Raw genomic sequence first — 22,913 nt, forward strand, 5'->3', positions numbered from 1 at the left:
TCTCGCGGTAATTCCTTACTGGTTACAAGTCGATTCGCGAGCCTGCATATTGTGACGTATATAATGAAATGTGCCAAATAAAAAATTACTACTGGCGACGTAATTTTTTTTTTCTCATATTAAACACATCGATCGCATAGGATTTATTACGGATTAAAAGAAACGAAGATCAATCTAATTTTCAGACACAAGTACTTCAAAGGTGACACATAAAAACCCAAGGAAAAAAAACTGTGATAAGATAATTTTGAACTATAGGACAAAAAAAATAAAAGCAAAGTAAATGAAAATAATAGTGCGTGTTGGTCGGACAATTAATTTTACCAGATCTAGCAGAGAATATAATTTTAATTATTTAACTATATTTTTATCATGTATTTGATATTAAAGATCGTCATTAGAACTGCTGCAGAAATGCAACAGACATAGTTCGAATTTAGAGATAAAAATAAATATATAGGTGAATATTCTGCAAAGTACGTGGGATTATATTTTTAGGTTTTCAATCCGGATATTCTTCGTTAAAATTATATATCATAGAAAACGGAAAGGGAACCTTATTGGAGGTGAGATCATTTACCTATATATCTGACGCGTATCTTAAACTTCATAATAAATAATTATTCATTTTTCAACTTATTGTAAGTTTTTCTAGGTTTTATCTTTCGCCACGACAACTGCAGATAATACCGCATAGCTCATATATAATGTTTTAGTCTGTAGACAGTCTAGGATAACGTTGGTTCCATTCACGCGTACGCATATGATAATACGGTAAAAAAAATTATTCGCAAATTGAGAATAAATTCAACCGATAAGCCATTCAAAATCGGGGTCACGGGGGATTCACGCGGTCAGAAGCTTAAGCTACTGGTACCGCTAATTACGTCCCATTCTTCTCATTCAAGATTCTTACTTACGTAATGACAAATTATACTACTTGAATAATAATAAAAATCGATAGACTACAGAGTAGTAAACACTTAAATCCGATCAAGAAAATTTCTGTAGTTATAGTTTATCTCGCAGCATCATCTAGTCAATACTGCTACTCATAACTCGAGAGTGCAGAAATCAAATCAAATTGAAGATCGTTCAGATGTTTATTTACCTCGACTGTATGTGTGAAATGGAGAAAAATATAATACATCTACTTCTCGAGGGAAGTCGAATCTTATAGTCATGTTTAGCTGAATCTCATAATCCTCATTTCTAAGCACTTCCTGACCGCCCTCATTAAATAAATTTCGTTCGTTCAATTTTCTAATTCCTGAATTAAATTTTGTGTCCGGTTGATTCTTTCCGGTACATTGCCACCTCTAAACTTTATTCACTCTTCTACCATGTACGTAAACCGCGTTGACGTCTCCTGTGCAGGCATATTATTATACACTCTAAGTTTAAATTAGACGAGACTCGCACCGCGGCATCCCATTGCACGGAAAAAGAAATGAAAATAAAAAATAAATGAAAGAAATTCTAAAGTGTCTCGTTGTAGTTGAAAATATACAATCTCATTCTTGTACTCGCGTTTTTTCACCACGTACGAAAAATACGTATGCGCAGATTTAATTCGATATACATTATTGTATCAAGTTCTACAGCATACCTATGATGGATAAACTTTGCCTCTATCTCATCTAGACGTCTATTTATTTTTACTGAACCAATATTACATTTATCGCACGTGTAATCTATAGGTATATGAAAAGCAAAATATAGCGTTATGTGCATCCCACACTGCGAGCTATTTGAAAGGGAGCTTCTATTTTCAAACGATTTCATCGAGCTTTTGCCAAATTCGTACTATACTTGTATCTATCGATCATACCCCGCGTGGTTCTCGAGTTTACCTATACAGATCAACTAGACTAGATAGAAACGTTCACGCATAGATCATGAATCCGTGTACAATCAATCGAGTCTACCGTTGCATTCAACGAATGACGTATGTACAAGAAAATCCGGAAAACAAATATGATTGAATGCCTATATCAACTTCTCTTCATTCATTACTTACATAATAATTATTTTACTATACAGCTAGTAAAATATTATTATATCCTTACACCCATCAGTGACGTACTTAATGTTGTTGCGGTGCAGCTAGAGCTTATCTTCAATATTATTATAGCTCTCATATTTCGTTCCTATACTTCCAGTCTTTATATCATGTATAACTTTCACCGTTGCAGGATAAACCGTACAACCGATATGGCCATGGTTTTATATATAACAATTCTTGTATGCAGTTTACTTCCAAAGGAATTACGAATAAGGTGCACGTTCAAGTTTCTTATGATGTTGTTGTTGCTGCTTATATTGCAGGAGTTATGAAACAATTTAAATTAGTTGGAACATGAATATAATTTTACTATATACAATATTATCGAATATATGCTGGAATCAAGATACAGAAGCTAGTATATTATAAGATATAGGGAAATTAATCGAAGCTATCGTAGATCACGCATAGTGATAATGATGGCTAGAAAGAGCTGTGATAGATAACCGATAACCCACGAGGTTTTTGTCAGAGTTATTTCGTCAAACATGTGAGTAGAATTTTAAACTTGTGCTGTTACTGTCATACGGCGTAATTATACAGTAATTTATAAGTAAAACCACACGAAGGACATTATTATTTGAGGAATAGAAATTATAAATTGAACGAACAAAAAATCAGTCTTGTTTGGCACCACGTATAGATGAGTATTATTAATTTTCATTTTGAATTCGGCATGACACGATAGATCTATGCGTAACGTTTAACGGGACTTCCATGGCAGAGGCTCACATGCTTCGATGAATGTAAAATGTGCGACACAGGGACACCGATTTTATCAATTCATATACCTGTAGCTTTTTATAATTCAACGTTCAAGTGTATTTCGTGAAAAGTCTCCTCGTCGCCTTCATCCTTATATTTAACATGTACGCTCCACTACTTTAGCGCAATTTAAAAACACGTTAACGTTAAGTAAACGTAGGATAGGTATAACCGAGGATATAACAACGGTGAAATTGCACCGTTCGCAATACAATTATTTTTTTAACATAAACAGCGTGATTGATGAATTGCATCAATACGGTGCGCGGTTGATATATTTATGATTATCAATTTTATTCGATTATACGTACCGCAATATGAAAAAGTAATTATGTATGAAAGGTTCACTCAAAATGGTGAACCTTTCATATGCATTTCCCCTAATATGCCCTTACTATCGTACGATCTTTTCAGATTATGGAACTTCATGCAAATCCAAAACGCGGACCCCCAAAGAGTCCTTCGGCTCGATTTGGAGGGTACGGAGATGAAACCGCGTTCAAAGAAGCTACTTCGCCAGTCGGGTATGTTGCATAAAATTTTAAATGCCTACTCGCAAAAATGCAATGATCCAAGTAACGCAATTATTATGAATACACAGTAATGGCGATGGCTACGGCGCTTTCCAGTCTAAGGATCTTATTATGGCAGTTTCGGTCGAAAAAGGAGACCCACCAAAAAGTGGAGGTGGAGGTGCTCACGGTATGACCGTCAGCCATCCGACATCGTAAGTATTAAAAAAATTGAAAATTGAAATATACGTACACTAAAATGTGACGAATATTTACTGCAGGTACATTGGGACTCTCATGCATCTTTTCAAAGGAAATGTTGGCGCGGGAATGTTCGCCCTTGGTGACGCTTACAAAAATGCAGGACTCGTGCTTGCCCCTCCTTTGACATTGATTCTCGGTATCATAAGTGTTCACGCTCAGCACATACTGGTCAGTAAATGAATAATAACAATAATTAATTGAATGTTGTAACATGCATGAAATAGACGTTATTAGCACATATATCAGTCATATAATTTTTTAATGATAATTAAATCCTGCAGCTTCGATGCAGTGAAGAGATGTCCAGGCGGCTAGGAGACGGAGGTGAGCAACATCTCGGGTTTGCTAGTACCGTGGAACTTTGTTTTGCAACTGGTCCTCTCAGTTTACGAAAATTTTCTTCTACGATGAGGTAAATTCTTCGATTTTTCGTTGGTCAATTATTAAATAATGGCAAATTTTTATTCGATGCCCAATTTTCGCCATTATTATTTTATGATGATTTTTCTCCCGCACACATTGATGGTTTCATATTTATTTGGTTCCAGACTATTGGTTAACTTATTTTTATGTACTACGCAACTAGGATTTTGTTGCGTCTACTTTGTATTTATTTCTACGAACGTGAAACAGGTGGGCATGAAATTCAGGACGTTGCGCGTAACTTTGAAAACGAAATTCAGACCGTTCTGTAGTACCCTTTTTTCCAATTTCTATTTCTTATTTTTTTTTCTATTTAAAATATTAGCAACAAGAAATCGGTCCGAATTACGTACCCAGTGTTACATAAGACATCCTGTTTACGACTATTCATATTCACATCATTTACTCTCCAGGGAACTATTTCTGATGAATTTATATTCGATATTTATTTACACTTGCGTTCTTGACGACTCAATAATTATCACCGTTGAGTATGAACGTTGGAAGTGCAGGAATTTCAAGTCTGCAATAAATCTGCGGTTTGCGGTTTAGAGATTACCCTAATAATGCTAGATAACTCGCATATCACGTTTTTCAAACACGTATAATTTTTTGTTTTTTCTATTTAAACCTGAATTCATAGTTTGTGAAATGGTGGCTTGGAGAGATGAGGAAAAATGGAGCCAAAATCGGTCATATCCAATATAAGTAGCGCGTGCGAACGTTACATACTCTCTCATTTCATTATAGTGGCATGCACATAGTACAGTATACGCTCATAGGTATTGGACGTACATGGGGTGGAATGGGACGTTCACCTGCATATGGCTATCGTTCTTATTCCAATATTACTAACTACTTGGATACGAAATCTGAAGTACTTGGTACCGGTATCCTCTTTAGCAAACCTTCTGATGATCGGAGGGTACTGCTGCACAATCTACATGATGTCCGAGGACTTGCCACCCATAGATAAAGACAGAAAATACGTTGCCTCGTGGAACACTCTACCTCTCTTTTTTGGAACGGTTATTTATTCCTTTGAGGGCATCAGTTTAGTGAGTGCCATCAACCAACTATACGCAGTAATGCACATTATGATATTTGGAAGCACTAAATAACTGGCTGTTTTTCAGGTGTTGCCATTGAAGAACGAGATGAAGAAGCCTAGTAATTTCGATAAACCCTTGGGTGTATTGAATGTAGGGATGGTCATAGTCTCCATAATGTTTGTTTCAACGGGTTTCTTGGCCTACTTGAAGTACGGTGACAATATTCAAGGATCGGTCACGCTAAACCTTGATCAGACTCAAATGTAAGTGCACAGTGTTTGACGAGATTTATCGGTCCATTCCATAACTGAAATTCGGTATTATGTATTTTTGTAGACTCTCTCAGTGCATTCAGATAGCCATTTCGGTAGCTATACTGTTCACTTATGCCTTGCAATTCTATGTACCCATCGAAATTATGTGGCCCACTATATCAGAAAGATGCGGCCCTTTTCGGTGGCCTGGTGTAGCAGAAATTATCTTCCGTTCTGCGCTGTGTGGGTTCACATGTGAGTAGTATTCTTTTCATCCACTGACATATTTATTCTCTTTGTGCATCCCTTTTTCGTGACCAGAAAAATCTGTTTAATTGCAGTCATCCTGGCGGAAGCTATACCACAGCTTGGCCTGTTCATATCACTGGTGGGCGCTTTAAGCAGCACTGCACTAGCTCTTCTTTTCCCCCCGATCATCGAGATGGTCGTATGTTGGCAGAATTCTTCATTTAGCATTTTTACTTTCATCAAGGATATCGTGATCATAATAATAGGAATTTTGGGTTTTATCACTGGGACTTATGAAAGTATTAACTCCATTGTTCATGCCTTCAGCTTGGGGTAATAATTAATAGCTGTGTGATATACGAGTAAATACATATATATCTTTATGTATGTGTATGTATAATGATGATGGTGTCAACGATGTACAGTTTATTATTAATTGATCAGAATGTAATTATCGCTGATTTAAAAGCTCTGTATTTTTGTTGATAGTTTTTTTTTTTCATAGATAAGTTAAAAAATGTACAAATTTAAAAATTAGCTACGGTGATTCATTGCGAATTATTCGAGTTTGATTTAATTTTATTTACGCATCAATCCACCATTTCACAACCGCATAAGTCTTTGACTTTTTTAACTGGTGAATATAGAAATATTTACATTTCTCCAATCAAGATCTGATTATTTTGAGATTGAAAAGACATTGTGGTAAGTTACCTTCAATTATTTGGGGCAGTATTACTGTCTACATGCATTTCTGAATCCTCGGTTCTAGTAGAAGGCATGAGGTTATTATCCGTCTCTGAGTTGATTTGGGCGAGTCTCTTTTGTATTCGATAACATTTCGGACAGCAGTGATTCCGTTTGGACCAACAAGCACGATGGTAGAGTGTTGAACATTCTCGACAAGAGATTGATCCAGCATCCCAGGGAAATATTACCTCGTCATTGCCGCATAATTCGCATAAATGGCCCCTGGCGAATGAAATTGAAGATTAAGAGACTACTGAATTTTCAACTGAAGATTTGTTCACTACAGGTATGCCAGATTCGTTCACCTCGCTCTGCACAGCTCACAATTCTCTGTGATGTGTGTACGCATAGCGTCGTAGGCGCCGCGAATTTCTTCCACAAGGGTTCCATTCTGAAGATCAATGAGGTCTTTGATTGCATAACTGTTGGAATTTTCTATTAAATGCGAACGTAGGCCAGCCCTCCATGGTAATCCTTGATTGTTAGCATCGGGGCAGAATACTAAATAACGTTTTATCATTTGGAGTTCCTCGCGCAGCTTCTGTGGAAAAACATAGGCATCGAGTGTGCAGCAAATTCATAGAGTAGGTGAGATGTCAAGACTCTTTAATAATTTCACAAAGCTTACCTTGACCAATGTCAAATCTGGAACGAGGGTGAAGAGTTTTGGATTAAGCTGTTCTACATTCAGAACAGGACGCTGTTCTAGAATTTCCAGAAGCTGTGCTGCTGCTCGGGAAACTTTTCGAGGTTCCATATCCCAATTTCTGATAACTCGTGCAGGTATGGTTGCAGTAGTGTTCCAATGGCAGCGCTGACAGTAATATAATCCGCTGTAATCGCAAAGTCGGGGTTCAATCCAGGCTGCTTCTGACAAAAAATATCATAAAAATAATCAAAATGACAGACTACATTTTTGATAGAGTAAAGGCTACGTGTTGTGGGAGCCAAACTAGCACATACAACTAGTGCGTGTATACATCTTAAAAACGTTAGCACAGTGCAGTTAAGTGTGGCATTAGGTCACCATTATTGATACCTGTATACTTGAAGGGACTTCCAAAACAGGACAAGGATAATCCTTTGGAGACAGCTTGTAGGAAAGACAGTAAAATAATCATATCCGTTTTGTAGTAACATACTTTAGAATATGATGCTAGCATAAATACTAAGTTTTGCAGATTCTGCATGAACCAACATTTTTTGTAAATTAATGAGGCTGTATGAGCGCTACTACAGTAAAATACTTACTAAACTTTATTCCTGTATTACACTCTGCACATCTGTACGACTGTGATGAAAGTCCTCGTTCAGGGCATATATCTTTGGTGTATGTATATCCACCAGCTTCACTGGCCACCACATGTGCACAGACTCGACATATAGAACTCAGGCATTTCCAGTGGCAGCAAAACCCACAATCTATAAGTCATAATGCATTATTACTTATTTGCTTCTGAAAATTAACATAAGTTGAATAAAAAGTAAGCTACTCACCACTACACATGTACCACGACTGTAGCATTGTCCATACAGCTGCACTGCAATTGTCGCAATAAATGGGACCAGAAGGGACAACATGGGTTTTTTGAGGCTCTAAATGATGACCAAGGATAACCTGAGTTTCAAGTAAGCTCTCGTTTGATTCTTCTCTTAGCTCTTGAGCTCTAAGGCGAAGTTCAATGAGGCGTCTGACTAGCCACTTGCGTTCCTCGCTGCACTCCGCGCTTTCTAATACCATCTCCTTGCATTGTTCGACCTTCTCTCGAAGAATGATCTCTGTTGCATCCTAGTTATCAAGTAAAGAGTCAGAGAAATTCAAATTAAATAAACGTATAAAGTAATGTACCTTGGGTAAGATGAGTTGCGTTTCCACAGACTTCAGGGTAAAGGGTACCGTACATTTCCCGTCAGAACTGTCATCTGCATCACCGGTGACATAGTCAGATGAGGAAGATGGTGTAGATGCCCCAGTATCACAACTATTGCTTGCACGTCTAGGTTCGAATTTTCCATCATCCTCGGTGTTAATTTGACTTATAACATCTACCATGTTCGATACTCTATTATTCAATTACACGCCAGCCAAGTTTATGCAGTTGCCATATTTGTAAAACTTATTAGCTTCAATACAATAATATTTTGCAATAGGGATTTCAAAATAAACTCAACTGTTTGACAGTCTAGAACTGTGTCTTCACAAATAAATAACATTGACTCAACCTGGAAGAGTTGCAATGACAGTCAGTCTTGTCCCCAACAATACTGGTCCCCAACTGCAAGCTTGCGCCCTCTCATTAGACCCACCAGTTTTTTCAACTAGCAGCATCTGAAACCCTCCTCGGACTTAGGGGTGCATACCGACCGCAGTTAATGTGTTCGTCGATAAATCAACCGGTCACAACCAGGGAAATCATTTCTGCATTTACCTTCTGAGATGCTGAGGAAATATAAGATTATTTTAAATAAGTATATGCAGACAATAAATGATTGACTCCACTTCTGAAATAACAGAAAAGTTTTCACAGGTAATTCAAAAAAATACCCTAAAACATACATGATGAGGTGTTTTACAAGGAATAGAAAATCAATGTTAGGGACAAGATCTTTTAGACACAAGAATGGGCCATCGACCTCTGGAGCGATCCTTCTGTAAGAGTCAAAGTTGTACGAATCAATTGGTGACTTTCTGCTTCACGTTCAACAAACCTAAATGATAATTTAATTTCGTGAAGTTTGAATAGACATTGTACAGTTACACACGGTTACACCTATGAGTAAAAAATTTATTTCTGCAATAAGATCTAATATTTAGGGCCACAGTATCAGCAATTAGAACCACCTGAAATGACGCGTTTCCAAACCACCTTAAATGAGGTAGCGTCCCCGGCTCGTTTCGATTTTTTCCCCGAGTGGAACGATCGCCAGAAGCACAGTTTGGAGAATGTATATAATAAATTATATATTCTACAAACTGTGCCAAAAGCCCTATGCAAACCACTAGCAGCCCAGCATCCCAAGTCCGGCAAAGTATAATCTACAACATACAAATGGAAAAAACAATAATACAACAGACATTATATAACATAATAAAGAGATGGCAACACATAATAATACACAGTAATCTTAAATTTAGACATGGCATTTGCATTATGAATTACACAGACATAGATGAACATTACATGAATAATAATCTTATGGATATATGGCCAATTAAAACTTGCGCAAGTCAACTACACCCAAAACATGCACGTACATGAAACACTACATAAATAAAATAAAACATGAAACAGAACAGACAAATATATAATAGCATAGAATTTATGATAATAATCAATATTTTCAATCATCTTATAACTAAACATGATTATCAAAAATAGTCAATAGAACAGAATACGACATAAATAACATAAAACATGAAACAGAACAGACAAATATATAATAGTATAGAATTTATGATAATAATCAATATTTTCAATCATCTTATAACTGAACATGATTATCAAAAATAGTCAATAGCATAGAACAGTAAAAAATATGAGTTGTAACGTTACAACTTCTGAAAAGAGAAAAAACATTTGTTAATCAATTAAATAAACTCGAGACCTGAAACATACAAACGAGTGATAAACACGTAATCGTTATGATAGGTGAAAATTTCACATCAAATTCCTGTAAAGAGAAAACACAAGTGTTAATTAATTTCTACACCATTAAATCTGAAACATACAACAAGTTTAATAGACACATGATTATTATACAAATAAACTGAATTATGCTGCAAATATAAAAATACGATTGATGTTAATAAAATAATTTTAGCTGCCAAAATGTCTGAATCATGATGTACGCCACGAATTCCGCAATCGGAGATGTATTTTTCTGATTCCTGAAACAGAAATTTGGAATGTTATGAACTCAATGAGGCGATGAGGAACCGTCCAATTCTCCAAATTTGGATATAGAAGTACAAGGGTTACGGAGTGCTGATTCCTGAAATCAGAAAGCAAACCGCATATTAGTAGCCAGAGACAGCCTGTAAAGAACATTTGATTAGTACAATAAAATGAAGGATTTGAAAAAAAAAAAAAAAAAAAAACTTGAAGAGTTCTCCGAGACTTCGGATTCCTGAAATCAGAAAGCAGACTGTAATATTAGTAGCCAGAGACAGCCTGTAAAAACAACATCCGATTAATATTAAAACTAAGAATCTGAAAGGTAAAAGTGCAACGATGAATTTTTAGCCGATGAATTTTGTGTGATGATTTAGCGGTTGGAATGTATTTTTATGGCCCGAGAAATCTTTGTATCAATTCCAATTTACTGGATTTAAAAACATTCTTCAAGAATTTAGATTCCTGAAATCAGAAAGCAAACTGGATTAGTAGCCAGAGACAGCCTGCAAAGAACATTTGATTACTACAATAAAATGAAGGATTTGAAAAAAAAAAAAAAAAAAAAACTTGAAGAGTTCTCCCAGACTTCGGATTCCTGAAATCAGAAAGCAAACTGCAATAGATTAGTAGCCAGAGACAGCCTGTGAACAACATCTGATTAGCAATAACCCTAAAAACTAAAATGCTAAAACCTAACACCTGTAAGGAAATTGAAATTAGTATGAAAACTGAAAATAAAAAAAATATTGATTAGGAGCTGTAAGAAAATTTTATTAACATTGATAATCTGGAAGGTAAAATTTTGATTAGTATCTTACAAATAATCCCGTGGAAGTCAAGTACCACGCACAAAAAGGTGCGATAATACTTGATTCCTTACAATTTTTCGGTTTTTGGGTTTAAAACGCATGAAGCGTTGACATTTATGTTTTAAGTGCCAAGTCCGCGCGCATACGAGCAGCAGCGACGGAACTTGGGTTTTTATTTTACTTTAAATTCCTGAAAAAAAATCTCTCAAAGTTTTTAAAGCGCCTTGCAAGATGGCAAGTCACGCTAGTTATTGTTTTAAAAATGGCCCAATCGGGCATACAAGAAATAAAATATATAAACACATAACATGCGATTCCTCGTCCGCGCGCTATATACCCGCGCGAGCAGCGTCAGACTTGGAATAATTATGCTAATGGAAATCGAAGAAATGCAATTTTTAATCGCATTCTTCTATTCCAATTAACATTGGGGAGTGGAAAGGGGGAAGGTTTGAAAATTTGTGGCGTGGCGGTCGGTGGTCCTCTTCGACGCGACGTCTTCGAGCTCAACGTCCACCTCACTTCCATGCACCACGGCTGGTACGGAGAGCAAAGCGGACGCATTTTGCCCATTCCAAGTGACCGCAAATATTACAGGGAAATGGAGGAAGCAAAAAACTCAATCTAATTTAATTTATTTAGTTGGGAAGGAAAGGTGTCTATCAGATCTCAGCAAAGAGACCTAAAAGACCACATGAAAAGAATTGTAAGAAAAATATCAGGTGAAATATTGCAAAGAATTAGCTAATGCAATTTGATGAACTCTACTAATTGATCACTTGGAATTGCTGTGGACAGAAAAGTTATACACTTCCGATTTCTTGCCTACCCATATTGTTCAGCCCACATCCCACCCAACGGTTAAAACTATGACTTGCACACTCGCACTCACATACTGCACATACATACCAACTAGAAACCCTTCGCGAAACATGAATTTACCTATACCTGCCTTTCACCTATATTTATCCAAGAAATGATTTTACTGACGAAAACCCCCGATTCATACCAGCGCCGGCGCTCCGACATATTCGGTTCACATTCACATTGTCAAACTTTTGACAACTGACTCTACAGAAAAAAAAAAAATAAGAAAAAAGATCTTTTCAAAGTGTAAGTGTGTTTAGGCTGCCCACGCCTCGGCCGAAGCCGTGATTTTGAAGAGGTGTGTGTTCTTTAGGCCGAAATGATTCAAATTTGTATATTTTTAACAAGAAAAAATTAAGGGCTGTGTGTGTAGGGGAAAAAAATTCCCATATGTTTGTACATCTCATTCATACCAATATCACTCATACATATCACATTCATTGCCGTGGTATCTCGTTCAAAGACTCACCATTACCTGTTGTGTGTAGAAATATAGTACGGGCTGCCCATGCCCTGGCAGAAGCCAAAAAATTTATCAAATTTTGAAAAGGTGTGTGTGTTTTTGTAAGCCGAAATTTATATTCAACATTCAAAATCTATGAATGATTTTAGTGACTCGAATTCAATTGATTTCAATTTTTTAATACTGTAATATAATTTCATTGGAATCTTTGAAAAATGAATTCAATATCAATTTAATATCTATTTGTACTGACAATGAGAAAAAAAGCTAAGGGCTGAAAGATTTGTGTGTGGGAGGAAAAAATCTTATATGATTAGACATCCTAGCTATTGTTAATCTCAATTTACTTACTTAATATAGGTACTGAGCGCAGACTTAACAGTTAAAACTAATTAAAACTTAATATATTTTTGTTAAAACTAAATAATAATTCGTAAGTTATTTTTTTTATTCCTTAAATATGTGTAGAAGTGTGTATATAATATAGGCTGCCCAAGCCCCGGCTGAAGCCGTAATTAATAAATTTTGAAATGTGTGTATTTTTATCAGCCGAAATTCATCAAACTTTGAAAATCTTGAAATGAATTGAATAACTTGATTCTGATCAATTGAAATACAATTATCTTTTGATAAATCCATTTAGGATCGTATTGAAAAATATGAGCAAAAGAATGAATTTAATTCATATTAATTAAGGGCTAAAAATATGTGTGTATGGGATGGGGTTCCTTATGACTAGTTTTTTTTTTTTTTTTTTCTTAATGCTAATAAAAAATAAAATAGGTAGTGGAGTAATATTTTTCCTTGGTCTGCATTCCATCTCAGAAGAGAAAACGTTGTCGAAGATTCATCTCAATTAGAAAATTTTTAAATCTTAATCTATCTATCAGACTTAATCTATAACTTAATTATTTTCATACTTAATCTATACCTTAAATATTTTCATACTTAATCTATACGATGTCCGCGGTAGTTGCTTGATGCTTAATCGGATACTTAGAATTAACAAGAGAATCAGGAAGAAAAGATGTTGAAAAATATGTATCTACATATTCATAAGTTAAAGTTGATTACTTTGAATGGAGGAAAATTGAAAATGATTTAATCATTTTCAAAAAACTAATCACAAGGTTTTAAATTAGTCGGAGCTGCTGAACATACCTGATTCTCATAGAGAAAGTGAAACTATGGTAAAGGACCACCATTCGAACGACTGAATTTTTCCTACCGTTAAGTGATCGACGTAAACGAGATCAATCACTAAAAATTACTGCATAATTCAAGAAAACGCGTGGGCCGATCAAACGATGGTCTTTACCGTTGCCTATGAGCTGCACACTCTTGCTTATAAGGTTGGTGGATGATGATGATTTTATTTGAATAGTTTATAATTTAAAAACTATTCGTTAACTGATTAATTGATGCTAATAGATTGAACTGACTGAATGATTTTTCAAAAGAATTCTATATCTGTGACTCTACAAAGTGCAGGTGCGCTAAGCTCAACGGCAACAAAACCTGCCATTACCTGAGCTAGTAAAATTATTTAAAAATCTAAAAGTACCGCCACGCCACGCGAAATGGGGAAGGGGGTAAACTTATAACTACTCATAAAATACAACGACCCGATGCCAGCGTTCACCATCGTGTGAGCTGGCATACAAATCGAGGAAATCTGACTGCTGGGACTCACCCCATCGCTGCCGGTACCAAAACCGGACCCGAGCTGGTTCCCAAGCTCGGGGGTCTTGGATTTTACCCGGAAGTCTCTGCCTCCCTGATGACTAAAGATGTGTAGTAGGTGTGATGTGATGCTCCCACGAAGAACGATGCTCTAAAAATGGCAAGGAAAAAAACCATGAATAATGAGAATAAGAAAATTTGTTAATTCAAAGAAATAAATGGTGGTAGAAAATTTTAATTACCGAGATTTTTCACTTTATGTGGATGGTCGATGATCACCTATGATCGAGGTGACTCCATTACATATGCTGCATAGGTATATCGCATGCAGTGAAAACTATCGTCTGCAATAAAAAAATTTTTAAATTTTATAAAGAATTCAGAATGTGTAATAAATGATATGAAAAACATTCAAATTTCAAACCCACCAATTTTTCCTGAATCTGGTGAATATTATAGAGATCCGGTTGAAATAGCTACATCGGATTCTTTCAGGAAATTCCAATTACAGAGGTTTTTCAACTTTTATACGTTAACGGTCGACGATCGCCAGCAGGAATATTTTTGTCTAAAACTGAACATTAAAACTTTTAATATAATAAATTCCGTACATGCCAGCAACACGAATCAAGGAATTTGGAAAGAATCAGCCGAAAAACTATCGAATTCCAAACTCACCATTTTTTTTTTCAAAGTCTAGTGAACAAGGATCCGCTTCAAGAAGCTTGGAGATCCTTCCGAGCCGTGTGTTGCAGGCTCCGAGTTCTGTAATGCATAATAAAACGTATATAAATATGGCGGTTCTAAATAAAATTGAAGATAGAATGATAACCGCATATACCGCGGCCGTATTCACGAGAAAAATCAAATCCCGGTATTCTAATTGCTAAGCAACTGACAATGAGCGAAAAATGATATCTTCACCTCTGTTCGGCCACTAATGCGCAGTAAACTACGAACAAGCTTAAACAAGTATACCGCAGCAGTCAACAATTTCGAAAATCAACAATTCAAAACGGAAAAATATTAACCCCAAATCGAGATATCAATGCGACGTGGTAATTGTTGTTGCGAAGCAAAAGTTTGAACGCGTGAACGAGTCGTACCGAGTCTAGCCGAAGACACCCGACCGCCAGCGGCACGAAATGCCGCTGCAGAGAAATTTCGAGAAATTAATAAAATCAAATCTCACCAATTCCCATATCAGGAAGAGCGAATATCCGGTACGAATGCTCCCAGATATTTGTAGGCACCGATAGCGCAACTCAAATCGTCCGCGAAGATGTTAGGCTCGCTGCAAGAATTCAAAAATTATTCACAATGGCGACCGGTCTCGACTTGTTGCGTCCCGTATCGCCACTATTAATATGTTCTAATAACGCAATCATACCGTCAGCTAACTCAAGCTGGTTCGAGTGATCCCATCGCTGATCGTCACTTGCTTCAGGATCCGATGTTACTACGTCTGGTTCGGATCAGCAGAGAATTTTCGCGGAGACGACGCAAACAGTTTGAAGATTCATGTTGAAATGGCGACGCAGGGAAAAAAGCGGTCCTTTTTATACCCGCTCCCCCACTCCTTTGAGCGAGCCAATCAGGAGCCACGTAGCGACGCGCTGCACCTCGCGACTTCCACAGACGTTGATACGGCGTATCGCCTTATCATGGCGTTCAATTCAGCGGGTAGGTTCTCCGACCAATCGTCAGAAGATTTACAATTCGTTCTTTTGCTAATGCCAGAAGGTATGACCCTAATGAGTCATGTCCCGAATTCAGAATCCATTGCTCCGAGGCGGAGTCGATCTTTTAGTGAGTTACAGGGAGATCCTGCCTACTCCAAGATCCAGGTACAAATGACGACGCCGGCAAAAAACCGGCTCTATTTATACTAGCTCTCCCCTTCCAGCCAGCCGAGTAGAGGCGCGCTGCACCTCGCGACTTCCACAGACGTTGATACGGCGTATCGCCATATCATGGCGTTCAATTCAGCGGGTAGGTTCACCGACAAATCCTCAGAAGATTCAGGATTCGTTCTTTTGCTAATGCCAGAAGGTATGACCCTAATGGGTCGTGTCCCGAATTCAGAATCCATTGCTCCGAGGCGGAGTCGATCTTTTAGTGAGTTACAGGGAGATCCTGCCTACTCCAAGATCCAAGTACAAATGGCGACGCCAGAAAAAAGTGGTCCTTTTTATACCCGCTCCCCCACTCCTTATAGCGAGCCAATCAGGAGCCGCCTAGCGGCCCGCTGTCCCTCCGCGACTCCGCTGACTTTGATACGGCGTATCACCGTTTCTTTGCGGTAAATTTAGTGGGTAGGTTCTCCGACGAATCGTCAGAAGATTCAGAATTCGTTCTTTTGCTAATGCCAGAAGGTATGACCCTAATGGGTCATGTCCCGAATCCAGAATCCATTGCTCCGAGGTGGAGTTGAATTTTCAGGCAGTTACAGGGAGTCCAGCCGGCTCGAAGATCCACGTTGGAATGGCGACGCCAGAAAAAAGCGGTCCTTTTTATACCCGCTCCCCCACTCCTTCTAGCGAGCCAATCAAGAGCCGCGTAGAGGCGCGCTGCACCTCGCGACTCCCCTAGCGATTCCCGCTGACTTTGTTGAACAAAGAGCTCAGCGGCACGTGATAGACGATTCGAAGTTCGACGTCGAAATGGTGATGCCAGCCAAGCGCTCGGTATTTATACCAGTTGCTTCACGCCTCAGCGGTGTTATACACGTAATTGAATTGGAATTTTCCAATCAATTATCCTATGTTTCAGAATTCGTCAACATCAAGCACAGTTCAATTTATAAGTTCTGTGGAGATCAACAAGACATTTCAAATAACGACAAGCAATGGCCACGTGCGCCAGCGCTCTGTGAGGCATCCCCACCCAGGTCCTGGCTTTAATCAAAGCTGCCCTCTAATACCCGTAGTTCAAAGCATGTTCAAAGCTGTAGTATATCACATACAGCATAACCTGAAACGTCATACAATCACAATTCAGAAGTATCGCACCAAGCAAATTTAATTTGTAAAGCAGCAATTATATTTGCAGACGCTGCGACCGAGCCAAAATTGACGATGAACGCGAAGAAGGGAATGATTAGTTTCGGAAAAATAAAAACTGATTTAGGCAAAGGGGTTGGATTATCAAGTTCCAGTGAACCTGTTGAAGGCTTTGGTACTTTTGGTAAACAAATACCCGAGACTAATCTCACAGAGATGAAAGAAATAAATCCTGAGGATGAGGAAGAGACTAAGCAGCTACAAGAAGTCATGGGAATGACAAGTTTTGGTAAAAAGGCTAAATCTTTTGACATACAAGAAATGCTAGACAATATTACCAAAACCGTTCGTCTAACTAAATCCAGCCATACCCAGTCTGCAAATGTAACAACGAATCATCCCCTTGAAACGGAGTCGAGGAGTACTGACAAAAAGGAAAGCAAAAAGAACAATAGAAAAGAATCACCTGAACCATCTTCTAGTACTTTGGTAAAAAACAATTATACCTCAGACAGTAAAATTGTTGATAGTGATGAGGATGAGAATGAAGATGATGGAAATGACAGTGATGGGTCAGATATAGGCCAAACTTCTGAAACTAATAAAATTCCATGTAGCCATGAAATAGAAATGCATCATGGAACAAAAGCAGTTATTGCTGTAGCCGCAGATCCTTCTGGAGCCCGTCTAGCTTCAGGATCTGTAGACTATGACGTTTCTTTCTGGGACTTTGCTGGCATGGATACATCTTTAAAAAGTTTCAGAACACTACAGCCTTGTGAAAATCATCCAATAAAATGCCTACAGTATTCTATGACAGGAGATGTTATACTAGTTGTGTCTGGTGCAGCTCAAGCAAAAGTCCTGGATCGTGATGGGTTTGAGAAATGTGAAACTGTTAAAGGCGATCAATATATCACTGATATGGCAAGGACTAAAGGTCATACTGCTGCTTTGAATAGTGGCTGCTGGCATCCTTTAATTAAGGAAGAATACATGACCTGCTCTCAAGACAGCACTTGTCGTATATGGATTCTGTACAAGCCACGTGGTCATAAACATCTTATCAAATGCAGAGCTCAGAATGGAGTCAAAACTATACCTACTACTTGTGCTTACAGCAAGGAAGGTAGCGTAGTTGCTTGTGGCTGTGTTGATGGATCTATACAGATGTGGGACCATAGAAAAAATTTTGTTAACACATCTTTGCTTCTCCGGGGTGCCCATCAACAAGGTTCTGAAATATCCAGTTTGAGCTTTTCATATCTTGGTAATTTGCTTGCTTCTAGAAGTTGTGATGACACTCTCAAGTTATGGGACCTTCGAGCATTCAAGAGCCCAGTTTTTGTTGCCAAGGATTTATTCTCTAGATATGATACAACCGATTGTATGTTTAGCCCTGATGATTCTATGGTTATTACCGGAGAATCTCTCAAAAAAGGGCAGAAGTCTGGGAGAGTGTTGTTTTTTGACACTAAAACTTTTGATTTGGTTAATGAAATTTCTGTCACTAATTCACACGTCATAAAGACCCTGTGGCATCCAAAACTCAATCAAATATTTGTCGGCTGTGGTAATGGAGTCGTCAAAGCTTATTATGATCCTAAGAGAAGCATGCGAGGTGCAAAATTATGTGTAGTCAAATCTCATCATAAACAGAAGCACATTGAAATAATGTCTACACAACAAATAATCACACCACATGCTTTGCCGCTGTTCAGGCAAGACCGACCAAAGTCTGTTAGGAAACAAATGGAAAAAGACAGGCTGGATCCAGTCAAATCTCATCGCCCAGATCTGCCTATTACATCTGGACAAGGTGGTAGAGTTGCTTCATCTGGGGGAACTTTAAGTTCATACGTCATCCGGAATCTGGGGCTTAGTAAACGTATAGAGGATGACCAAGATCCGAGAGAGGCGATCCTTAAGTACGCCAAGGATGCTGCAGAAAATCCATATTGGATTTCTCCTGCTTATCAGAAAACCCAACCCAAAACTATATTTCAAAGTGACCAAGATGGTGATGAACCAACTGCTAGTAAGAAGCAAAAAACTTAAAAATATTTCATTTTCCCTTGATTCCTTTGCCCACACAATAGCAATGAACATATATAATTGTTATCGAGTAGGATGATGAAGTATCAATATTATTGTACATAAATAAATAAATCAAGAAATCAAATCTATACCTGAGATAGTCTTACGTATCATTGTTCCCGAAATTGATTGCAGGTGAAAAAAATTCAAATGTTGTTTCGCGCTATTTGCGGCAAAAGTAGTTCACTCTACAACCGCCGAAGGAAAGTGGGATTGCATATTATTTCCCAAATGTATTCCTGATGAAATTCGCGTAATGAGTTGTACTAGTAAACACAAGAAAGAGTAAACGATAACGCAATAGCTATATAGAAAAAAGTCGTCGCGCATTTTAAAATAAATGTATAAATGATTTTCCTTCACGCTAAGAGAGTGTTTGCTTTATGTCTTCTTCGAAGTTATCCTCCGGCTTAACCTTTTCTCACTGCAGGTGCATCTCATGCACCATAAATCATAAGACATGCAGTGTCTTGTTAAATGCCCCAAACGCTGTCCACCTCCCAAAGAAATATTTAAGTTTGCTTCACGATTTGCTGGAACATATCAATCCATTCTCCAAGCACCCAATCTGAAGTCAAGTCTGGGCCGTGCTTTGCAGTTCTCACACTGGCTATCCCTACACGTAAGTTCCCGTAGCTCTTAAATGCATCAACTTATTGTACTTACAGCAGAATAATTCAACGAGGTTTTATCTAGAGCCGGAGTCATCTTAGGAAAGAAGTACAGGCCATTTGGGAATTGTTACATCGCAGTGGGTTTGACTGTCGTACAAAGTTGCCAGAATCACTAGATATCAGATATTTTTATTCACGGTCCAGACAGGATAGTCAGCAATCTGAGCGAGCTGATCCCAATCAAAAGCCACCATCTAAGAGTCCAGGGGATGGGCCCAAAAAAGATGATGATAAAGTGCCCAGTATTCTTACTAAATATTTTTTATGGTTTGCAATATTTTGGATGATCGTAAACTTTGTTCCAATGCTGACATCAGATCATATGTCACATGAGGTGAGATCCTCCATAAAATATATGATGTTCCCAAATCTGAATGAGCACTTGGATGCTAAAGACAACTGATATGACTTGTCTCATAGATCGTCTATGTGTCCTGGAATGATTTCTTCCTCCACATGCTTTCTAAAGGAGAAGTAAAGGAGCTCATACTTCACCCTCAAGCTGAAGTAGTAATTATTGTCCTGCAGCCAGATGCTGTGATTAATGGCCGCAGGCCAAGTAGTCATAGATATTACATGAGAGTTGGAGATATTGATAAATTTGAAGAGAAACTTAGGGCAACTGAAGATAAACTCAACATAAGACATGGTAGTGGTTCTCACTTCGAATTATGAATTATTGCTAAGAATCTCAATACTTGACGATAATTTTTCCAGATGATCGCGTGCCAATCAATTATGATCGTGGTGAGATCACATCTGCTCAACTGCTGGCACTGGTGATTTTGCTTGCACTTCTACCATTCATTATTAGTCGCCTTCGTTCAGCCAAATCTCCTATCAGCCTAGATATGTTTCGACAAATGACACGTGCAAAATTCACGCTGGTAGATCCATTAACTGGGGCAGGCAAAGGCGTCCGATTTGACGATGTTGCAGGCCTTAAAGAAGCAAAAGTCGAAGTCATGGAATTTGTTGACTATTTGAAACATCCAGAACATTACAAGAGCCTTGGCGCCAAGGTACCAAAAGGTGCTCCTGGTTGTTCAATGATACAACATTAGTCTCTACTAAATTTTCCAACTACCTATCAACTGAATATTAATTGTGCTTTGTATAATTTGTATTTATCATTGTAGGTGCTATACTTTTGGGGCCTCCGGGATGCGGAAAAACTCTTCTAGCTAAAGCAGTGGCGACTGAAGCAAACGTACCATTTTTGTCAATGAATGGTTCAGAGTTCATTGAAATGATTGGCGGATTGGGTGCTGCCAGAGTCCGAGACTTGTTCAAGGAAGCAAAATTACGGTAAAAAGTGAACCGATTTAAAATCCTCATCAAAAATCCGTTTGTAGCATCAACCAGAAACGAATTCTATATCCTGTTAGAAATATTTGGCGTTGTTACCTTTTTCCCCTTTTTTTCCAGAGCACCTTGTATAATATACATTGATGAGATAGACGCGATCGGTAAAAAAAGATCGTCAGGAATGTCCGATACCGGTTCCTCTAGTGAGTCCGATCAAACGCTAAATCAACTTCTTGTAGAAATGGATGGAATGGCATCCAAGGAGGGTGTAATTATGCTTGCCTCAACAAATCGAGGCGATGTATTGGACAAGGCTCTACTAAGGCCTGGGAGATTTGATAGACACATATTAATTGATTTACCAACTGTTGATGAACGAGATCAAATATTCAGGCATCACTTGAAGGGCATAACACTTGACCAGAAACCTGATGCATATTCAAAAAGATTGGCTTATCTTACCCCTGGATTTAGTGGTAATATTGTACGGAAGTACATGTCGAAGAGCGTAGCTAAACCATATGAAGGCTTGTTTCATTTTAGGCGCTGATATCGCAGCTGTTTGCAACGAAGCCGCTTTACATGCTGCAAGATTTAAGAAGACAGTTGTCGGCTCGCTGGATCTGGAATATGCCGTAGAGCGTATGGTGGGTGGCACTGAAAAGAGGCAGCATGCTATGTCTCCTACAGAGAAGCGTGTTGTGGCTTACCATGAGGCAGGACACGCTCTAGTCGGCTGGATGCTTGAACACACTGATGCTCTCTTGAAAGTATCTATCGTACCCAGGACGAATCTTGCTCTAGGGTTTGCACAGTACACACCTACCGATCAAAAATTGTTCTCAAAAGAGCAGGTATTTTCCAATAGATGTAACATGAATCTTTTCATTTTTTTAATCCCTAAAGGTATTACTAATTTTCTTAAAAATGTTCTCAGTTATTTGAGAGAATGTGTATGGCCCTTGGAGGACGAGTAGCCGAAAGTTTGACGTTTAATAAGGTGACAACAGGGGCTCAGAACGACCTTTCTAAAGTTACGAACATGGCATATGCCCAAATACAACAGTTTGGAATGAACGAGACCGTGGGTTTAATCTCCTTTGATCAGGAAGAAACTAGCTCGGTAAATATCATTGTCATTGACGATGACTTTTACACTTCACCATTGTCTTACATACGTTTGTTTTAGAAAAATAAAAAGCCTTATAGTAAAAGGCTGGCAAATATAATGGACGTAGAAGCAAGGCGATTGGTTAGCGAGGCCTACAAGAAAACCGAGAAGGTGCTCATAGCTGAAAAAGACAAACTCAAGCTCGTAAGATCAACATTGATTATCTAAAATCGGTATTATTTTAGACGTTCGAAATAGTTATAAATGATGTATGCTTACCGTGACAGTTGGCAGAGACATTGCTAGTCAAAGAAACATTAAACTACGGCGACGTTGTGGATTTGATTGGCCCACCACCTTATGGACGAAAAAATTTGATCGAACCAGCGGATTTTGAAGCATCTGTAGAAAGCGCCGATGATCCTGTAGCAGCAACTCCATCACCTGAACCGGCCGAGACGAACGGCGAATCTTGATGATGATTCTGCAAAATACTGCTGGAGCTACTAAGACTCAGCTTTTATAACTTATGTGTGAAATTTTTGACAGGGTTATGAGGCGTAGTGTCAGACACCTTTGAGAGTTGGTAAAGTACCATAGTGAAATATGGATTACCTCTGTAGATCCTCTAAAATGAAAATAAATTATGTAAAATTACAATTTCGAAGA

At 38.1% G+C, this 22,913-nt stretch overlaps 5 protein-coding genes across 13 annotated transcripts in view; 3 read left to right on the forward strand and 2 right to left on the reverse strand.

The window, feature by feature from the left end:
• Window positions 1–3,732, reverse strand: part of LOC105684516 (dendritic arbor reduction protein 1) — a 58,008-nt gene extending 54,276 nt beyond the window's left edge. For all 4 annotated transcript variants that reach the window (XR_007279890.1, XM_020851480.2, XM_048659701.1 and 1 more), the window contains exon 1: window positions 3,596–3,732. The gene's annotated coding sequence lies outside the window, so the exon portion shown is untranslated. The remainder of the gene's footprint in view (window positions 1–3,595) is intronic.
• On the forward strand, window positions 429–6,142 carry LOC105684522 (proton-coupled amino acid transporter 1). Of its 2 annotated transcripts, none has more exons than XM_048659704.1 (10): window positions 429–566; window positions 3,245–3,354; window positions 3,432–3,557; window positions 3,624–3,774; window positions 3,888–4,018; window positions 4,155–4,239; window positions 4,812–5,087; window positions 5,166–5,344; window positions 5,418–5,590; window positions 5,677–6,142. In XM_048659704.1, the coding sequence occupies exons 2-10, from the start codon at window positions 3,248–3,250 to the stop codon at window positions 5,919–5,921; spliced, it is 1,473 nt and encodes a 490-aa protein (XP_048515661.1). In that variant the 5' UTR covers window positions 429–566; window positions 3,245–3,247; the 3' UTR covers window positions 5,922–6,142. The 2 variants fall into 2 exon arrangements, with proteins under 2 accessions (XP_048515661.1, XP_048515660.1); XM_048659703.1 differs by lacking the exon at window positions 429–566 and adding an exon at window positions 2,101–2,279.
• LOC105684523 (differentially expressed in FDCP 8 homolog) lies at window positions 3,045–8,617 on the reverse strand. 5 transcript variants are annotated; one of them, XM_048659705.1, is made up of 8 exons: window positions 8,184–8,617; window positions 7,832–8,123; window positions 7,586–7,756; window positions 7,374–7,427; window positions 6,963–7,204; window positions 6,640–6,875; window positions 6,299–6,556; window positions 3,045–3,771 (listed from the first exon to the last, which is right to left on the reverse strand). In XM_048659705.1, exons 1-7 carry the CDS (start codon window positions 8,385–8,387, stop codon window positions 6,301–6,303), a joined length of 1,455 nt encoding a protein of 484 aa, XP_048515662.1. In that variant the 5' UTR covers window positions 8,388–8,617; the 3' UTR covers window positions 3,045–3,771; window positions 6,299–6,300. The 5 variants fall into 5 exon arrangements, with proteins under 5 accessions (XP_048515662.1, XP_012253345.2, XP_012253344.2 ...); XM_012397922.3 differs by lacking the exon at window positions 3,045–3,771 and having other exon boundaries at window positions 5,942–6,556; window positions 6,963–7,201; window positions 8,184–8,616; XM_012397921.3 differs by lacking the exon at window positions 3,045–3,771 and having other exon boundaries at window positions 5,942–6,556; window positions 8,184–8,616.
• An 8,377-nt stretch (window positions 8,618–16,994) lies between these two features.
• On the forward strand, window positions 16,995–19,247 carry LOC105687980 (gastrulation defective protein 1 homolog). The gene has a single exon (XM_012403963.3). It carries the CDS (start codon window positions 17,130–17,132, stop codon window positions 19,110–19,112), a length of 1,983 nt encoding a protein of 660 aa, XP_012259386.2. The 5' UTR covers window positions 16,995–17,129; the 3' UTR covers window positions 19,113–19,247.
• Window positions 19,248–19,369: 122 nt separating this feature from the next.
• On the forward strand, window positions 19,370–22,904 carry LOC105688142 (paraplegin). Its single transcript, XM_012404221.3, has 10 exons — window positions 19,370–19,773; window positions 19,848–20,159; window positions 20,246–20,474; window positions 20,543–20,857; window positions 20,965–21,133; window positions 21,254–21,609; window positions 21,677–21,987; window positions 22,071–22,256; window positions 22,323–22,448; window positions 22,532–22,904. The coding sequence occupies exons 1-10, from the start codon at window positions 19,612–19,614 to the stop codon at window positions 22,718–22,720; spliced, it is 2,355 nt and encodes a 784-aa protein (XP_012259644.2). The 5' UTR covers window positions 19,370–19,611; the 3' UTR covers window positions 22,721–22,904.
• Window positions 22,905–22,913: the final 9 nt, after the last annotated feature.

The sequence above is a fragment of the Athalia rosae genome, chromosome 8 (genome assembly GCF_917208135.1).
Source record: "Athalia rosae chromosome 8, iyAthRosa1.1, whole genome shotgun sequence".
NCBI classification, from domain to species: Eukaryota; Metazoa; Arthropoda; class Insecta; order Hymenoptera; family Athaliidae; genus Athalia; species Athalia rosae.

Excerpts from the sequence above, each read along its gene's own strand:
- LOC105687980 (XM_012403963.3), top strand. The coding sequence starts at position 17,130 with ATGAACGCGAAGAAGGGAATGATTAGTTTCGGAAAAATAAAAACTGAT.
- LOC105688142 (XM_012404221.3), top strand. The coding sequence starts at position 19,612 with ATGCAGTGTCTTGTTAAATGCCCCAAACGCTGTCCACCTCCCAAAGAA. Across the intron at positions 19,774-19,847 it reads CACACTGGCTATCCCTACAC|AGCCGGAGTCATCTTAGGAA; the intron begins GTAAGTTCCCGT and ends GGTTTTATCTAG. Across the intron at positions 21,134-21,253 it reads TTCAAGGAAGCAAAATTACG|AGCACCTTGTATAATATACA; the intron begins GTAAAAAGTGAA and ends CTTTTTTTCCAG.
- LOC105684522 (XM_048659703.1), top strand. The coding sequence starts at position 2,247 with ATGCAGTTTACTTCCAAAGGAATTACGAATAAG. Across the intron at positions 3,558-3,623 it reads ACCGTCAGCCATCCGACATC|GTACATTGGGACTCTCATGC; the intron begins GTAAGTATTAAA and ends TATTTACTGCAG. Across the intron at positions 5,345-5,417 it reads AACCTTGATCAGACTCAAAT|ACTCTCTCAGTGCATTCAGA; the intron begins GTAAGTGCACAG and ends GTATTTTTGTAG.
- LOC105684523 (XM_048659705.1), bottom strand. The coding sequence starts at position 8,387 with ATGGTAGATGTTATAAGTCAAATTAACACCGAGGATGATGGAAAATTC. Across the intron at positions 7,757-7,831 it reads GTCGTGGTACATGTGTAGTG|ATTGTGGGTTTTGCTGCCAC; the intron begins GTGAGTAGCTTA and ends TATGACTTATAG. Across the intron at positions 6,557-6,639 it reads TGTGAGCTGTGCAGAGCGAG|GGGCCATTTATGCGAATTAT; the intron begins GTGAACGAATCT and ends TTCATTCGCCAG.